Genomic DNA, 5,441 nt, shown 5'->3' with positions numbered 1-5,441 from the left:
GATTCTCCTGCCTCAGCCTCCTGAGTAGCTGGGATTACAGGCACCCACCACCATGCCCGGCTAATTTTTGTATTTTTAGTAGAGATGGGGTTTCACCATGTTGACCAGGCTTGTCTTGAACTCCTGACTTTAAGTGATACTCCCATCTCAGCCTCCCTAAGTGCTAGGATTATAGGCGTGAGCCACTGCGCTGGGCTCACTATCCATTTTTGTCCAGAACCTGTCCTCAGTATGGGTTCCTGACTCCTTCTCCACCCCACTCTATGCTTGTGCTGTGTTGGGTGGAGGAGTGAGCACTGGAGTGGGGTGGGGCAGCTATAAACAAGAATTGCTCCCAGCTGCTGGGCTTTCTGAGTGCTTTTCATGCATTAAACACCCTCTGAAGCTGGTACTGTTATTACCCCTTTGGTCAGATGAAGAAATTGGGCCTCAGAGGATTCAATGACTTGGTCAGGGTGGCCCAGTGAGTCAGGGGAAAGCAGGACTCGAACCCGGGTCTATGTGATTGTCCTCTATTGAGCCTTGGTCCTGACTCTGCTGCATCTTGCTGTGTGATCCTGGGCAAGTGCCTCTCCCTCTCTGGACCGCAGCCTTCCCACTGCACATATATGAGCAGAAGCTGACTTCTCAAGTGCCCATGTGCTGATGGATCACTGGGGAGCTTGTCAAAATGCACACCGGATTCAGCAGGTCTGGCGCTGGGGGCTGAGCATTTCTGACAAGCTCCCAGGTGACGCTGATGCCACGGACCATGGACCTTACCTTGAACAGCAAGGATCTAAGGCACCTTGTGGCTCAGAGTCACTGAGTCCCATCTTGGGGGTACAGCTGATGCTTAGTTGTTCTGAATCCCTGTTCCTAAAGCTGACTGTCCCAGAGTGTAGACATCAGACCGTAAGGGTCTTCTCAGAAGCTCCAAGGATAGGATCTTGGAGGGCTCAGAATCCTCTGGTCACCATCTTTCCACATGAGAACAGAAAAACTGCATCTCTTTCCTGGAGCTTGGAGAGGCCGAGATCAGGGGCTGGGGCCGAGGGTGACCTCTCCGGGCTCCAGCTTGTGAGTTCACTGGGCACCCCTCCACTAGGCCCGTATGGCGCCAACATGGAAGATAGCATCTGCTGCCGTGATTACGTCCGTTACCGTCTGCCCCTGCGTGTGGTGAAACACTTCTACTGGACCTCAGACTCCTGCCCGAGGCCTGGCGTGGTGTGAGTAGGGAGCTGGGGCCACAGGGTCTTGGTGGGTCTGACGGGTACAGCCTGGGATGGCCCAGGTGCTGGTGGATGGGACACACCCAGGGATGAGAGGGATGTGGCAGGGCTACCAGATGCCTGCCAGGATGGCTTGGCTGGAAGACGTGACTCAGTTCAGGCTTGGGTGTACTACAAACAAAAATAATGTGATAATTTAGCAAATATCATCAGGTGCTTACTAGGCGCCAGGCAACATGTCAGGTTCTGAGGATGCCAAGCTGAGTAAACAGGGTGCCGCCACAGTGTGGGCATGGCAGTAGGCCGTCAGTAGCTGTGGCATCTAGGGTATTTGGATATAGCAGGTATAGGAGTATGCCTAGTGCCACTGAGTCAGCAAAGATGCTCCCAGGTTCTGGGCAAAAATGGATGGTGAACCAGGCGTGGTGGCTCACGCCTGTAATTCCAGCACTTTGGGAGGCCGAGGCAGGCAGGCAGATCACTTGAGGTCAGGAGTTCGAGATCAGCCTAGTCAACATGGTGAAACCCCATCTCTACTAAAAATACAAAATTAGCTGAGTGTGGTGGTGCGTGCCTGTGGTCCCAGCTACTTGGGAGGCTGAAGCAGGAGAATCGTTTGAACCTGGAAGGTGGAGGTTGCAGGGAGCTGAGATCATTCCACCTCACTCCAGCCTGGGCAACAGACCGAGACACTGTCTCAAAAAAAAAAAAAAAAAAAAAATGCTCACACCAGAAGTGTCTTGGATCCTCTCCAGGCTCCCAGAAGTCCGAGGCAACCCATTTTGACTGGAAGAATAATATTAAGAGCTAAAATTTCCAAGGTGCCTCCCGAGTGCCAGGCACTGTTCTGATCATTACCTGTGTTAACTGGTTTAATTCTCACAACAATCCTCTGAGGAGGTTCAACGATTCCGATGGTAGAGATGGAGAAACAGGCTTAGCAAGGGACAGTGACCTGCTCAAGGCTGCCCAGGCTGGAGCCAGAACTCACTCCTGGTTCCTCATTCAGGGCTTTCTCCTGAGTTTCTTGCTCTCCTTTGCTTCTTTCTCTGGCTTCTTTGCCTCCTTTTCCCTGGCCTGGAGCCTGCACCTGCACCTGGCTGGGTGATGGGTTCTGCCCTCTCTGCGGTAGCCTCTCTGGCTCCTTCTCCAACTGCTCAGAGCCTGCTGTCCACCAAATCACACACTGGGGGAGCCTGGGTTTAGGGACTCATGACCCGCTTTGGGCCTCTATTATCTTCTTCTCGTCTTCCTCCTCCTTATTGCTGACATAATCTCTTAGAGGGATCTGCAGGTGAATAACAAAGAAGGCTGAAGCAGGAAGCCCTCCCAGAGTTCTTCTCTAACTCTGAGCCTTAGTTTCCCCAACAGTATAATGAAGTAATAACCTTTACTTATTTGACTTATTTGTATTTTCTTTTCTTTTTTTTTTTTTTTGAGACGGAGTCTTGCTCTGTTGCCCAGGCTGGAGTGCAGTGGCCGGATCTCAGCTCACTGCAAGCTCCGCCTGCCGGGTTTACGCCATTCTCCTGCCTCAGCCTCCCGAGTAGCTGGGACTACAGGCGCCCGCCACCTCGCCCAGCTAGCTTTTTGTATTTTTTTTTTAGTAGAGACGGGGTTTCACCATGTTAGCCAGGATGTTCTCGATCTCCTGACCTCGTGATCCGCCCGTCTCGGCCTCCCAAAGTGCTGGGATTACAGGCTTGAGCCACCGCGCCCGGCCCATTTGTGTTTTCAAACACATAGAGAGTGCTTGCTAAGCGCTAGGCACTGTTGTAAGCACTTTATAAATATAAACTCATTTCATCCTTGAAACAATCCTACGCAGCAGGTGCCATCATGACCCCCTTTTCACAGATGAGTAAATGAGCACACGGAGGTTAGGGGGCCTCTTGAGCATTATAGGGCACGGTAATGTAAGAGGAAGGTGAAGAGCTGAATGTTTGGCACATAATAGATGCTCAATTGCTGGGCACGGTAGTGCCTCTCAGCTACTTGGGAGGCTGAGGCAGGAGAATTGCCTGAACCCTGGATTTTGAGGTCAACCTGGTAACTTAGTGAGACTTTTTTTTTTTTTTTAAATAAAAAAAGCTGAGTGCAGTGGCTTACATCTGTAATCTCAGCACTTTGAGAGGCCACGTTGGGAGGATCACTTGAGACCAGGAGTTCAAGACAAGTCTGGGCAATAGAGTGAGACCCTGTCTCTAAAATCAATCAATCAATCAATCAAATCATATGTGATCATTGGATTTTGAGCCAGAAGGGACCCCAGAAAGAATGTGTCTTGAGGCTCAGAGTAGTTAAGCGTATTATAAGACTCTTGGGGATTCTGGCTTGGCGAGGTGGCTCACTCCTGTAATCCCAGCACTTTGGGAGGCCGAGACAGGCAGATCACTTGAGGTCAGGAGTTCAAGACCAGCCTGGCCAACATGGTGAAAACCCATCTCTACTAAAAATACAAAAATTAGCCGGGCGTTGTGGTGGGCACCTGTAATCCTGGCTACCTGGGAGGCTGAGGCAGGGGGATCTCCTGAACCTGGGAAGTGGAGGTTGCAGCGAGCCAAAATCGTACCACTACACTCCAGCCTGGGTGACAGAGACTTCATCTAAAAAAAAAACACAAAAACACCCAACTCTTGGGGATTCTATTTCATGGCCTCACCTGGAACTCAAGGCCGGGACTAAAGAACTGAGGGTCTTGGAAGTCCTTGCTGCTCCTCTTCCTTTTTTTTTTTTCCTGACACATGGTCTCATTCTGTTGCCTAGGCTGGAGTACAGTGGAGCAGAGACCTGGGCTCACTGCAGCCTCGATGTCCTGAGCTCAAGCAATCCTCCCACCTCAGCCTCCCAAACAGCTGAGATCACAGGCACATGCCACCATGCCTGGCTGACTTGTACATTTTTGTAGAGACAGGGTTTTGCCATGTTTCCCAGGATGGTCTCAAACCCCTAGGCTCAAACAATCCTCCTGCCTCGGCCTTCCAAAGTGCTGGGTTTACAGGCGTGAGCTCCCGGCCTCCTCTTCCTCTTGAGAAATAATTCTTTTCACACCACAGGTGACTCGTAAATTTTGAACCACTCTATTTAGCAGGTAATGTCATGTGCAGTAGGTGATTCATAAATGCTGAGCCCTGCATAAAGTAGGTGGCTCATAAATGCTAAGTTCCTGAGGGTGTGGCCTCCTTGCTGCGTGCTAATGTTGCTGCATTGTCTCTGGGGTCTCCCCTTCCAGGTTGCTAACCTCCAGGGGTAAGGAGATCTGTGCCGATCCCAGAGTGCCCTGGGTGAAGATGATTCTCAATAAGCTGAGCCAATGAAGAGCCTACTCTGATGACCATGGCCTTGGCTCCTCGAGGAAAGCTCAGGAGCCCTACCTCCCTGCCATTACAGCTGCTCCCGGCCGGAAGCCTGTGCCACCTCTCTGCATTCCCTGATCTGCATCCTGGTGGCTGTCACCCTTTGTCACCTCCGTGCTGTCACTCCCATCTCCCCCCGACCCCTCTAACCCATCCTCTGCCTCCCTGCAGCCAGAGTGTCCTGTTCCCATCAGCGATTCCCCTGCTCAAACCCTTCCATGACTCCCCACTGCCCTAAGCTGTGGTCAGGGCTCCCAAGCCTGGCATGCGGCCTTCTGGATCTGGGTTCCATCTCTGTCTCCAGCCTGCCCACTTCCCTTCATGCATGTTGGGTTCTAGCTCCCTGTTCTCCAAACCCATACTACACATCCCACTTCTGGGTCTTTGCCTGGGATGTTGCCGACACCGAGAAAGTCCCACCACCTGCACATGTGTAGCCCCACCAGCCCTCTAAGGCATTGCTTGCCCAAGCAGCTGGTAATTCCATTTCATGTATTAGACATCCCCTGGCCCTCTGTCCTCTCTTAATAACCCTAGTCACAGTTTCCCCAGATTCTTGGGATTTGGAGGTTGTCTCCCCCACCTCCCCACTAGTTGGACCAAGGTTCATATCTAAGTTACTCTGGTCTCCCGGCCTCTGGCATAGAGCACTGCAGACAGGCCCCAGCTCAGAATCAGAGCCCAGAAAGTGGCTACAGACAAAATCAATAAAACTAATGACCCTCCCCTCTCCCTGCCAAAAGGCAGTTACATATCAATACAGAGACTCAAGGTCACTAGAAAGGGGCCAGCTGGGTCAATGTGAAGCCCCAAATTTGCCCAGATTCACCTTTCTTCCCCCACTCTCCCCCCCGCCTTTTTTTTTTTTTTT

General features: G+C 51.6%; 1 protein-coding gene across 1 annotated transcript in view; it reads left to right on the top strand.

Annotated features, from left to right (window-relative positions):
• Window positions 1–5,435, top strand: part of CCL22 (chemokine (C-C motif) ligand 22) — a 6,389-nt gene extending 954 nt beyond the window's left edge. The window contains exons 2-3 of the mRNA XM_011938847.1: window positions 1,088–1,211; window positions 4,447–5,435. Coding sequence (XP_011794237.1) covers window positions 1,088–1,211; window positions 4,447–4,531 — 209 coding nt within the window. The 3' untranslated portion in view covers window positions 4,532–5,435. The remainder of the gene's footprint in view (window positions 1–1,087; window positions 1,212–4,446) is intronic.
• Window positions 5,436–5,441: the final 6 nt, after the last annotated feature.

This window comes from Colobus angolensis, unplaced genomic scaffold, assembly GCF_000951035.1.
Source record: "Colobus angolensis palliatus isolate OR3802 unplaced genomic scaffold, Cang.pa_1.0 Scaffold178, whole genome shotgun sequence".
In the NCBI taxonomy this organism is placed as follows: Eukaryota; Metazoa; Chordata; class Mammalia; order Primates; family Cercopithecidae; genus Colobus; species Colobus angolensis.
This window is presented reverse-complemented; position numbering and strand designations above follow the sequence as displayed.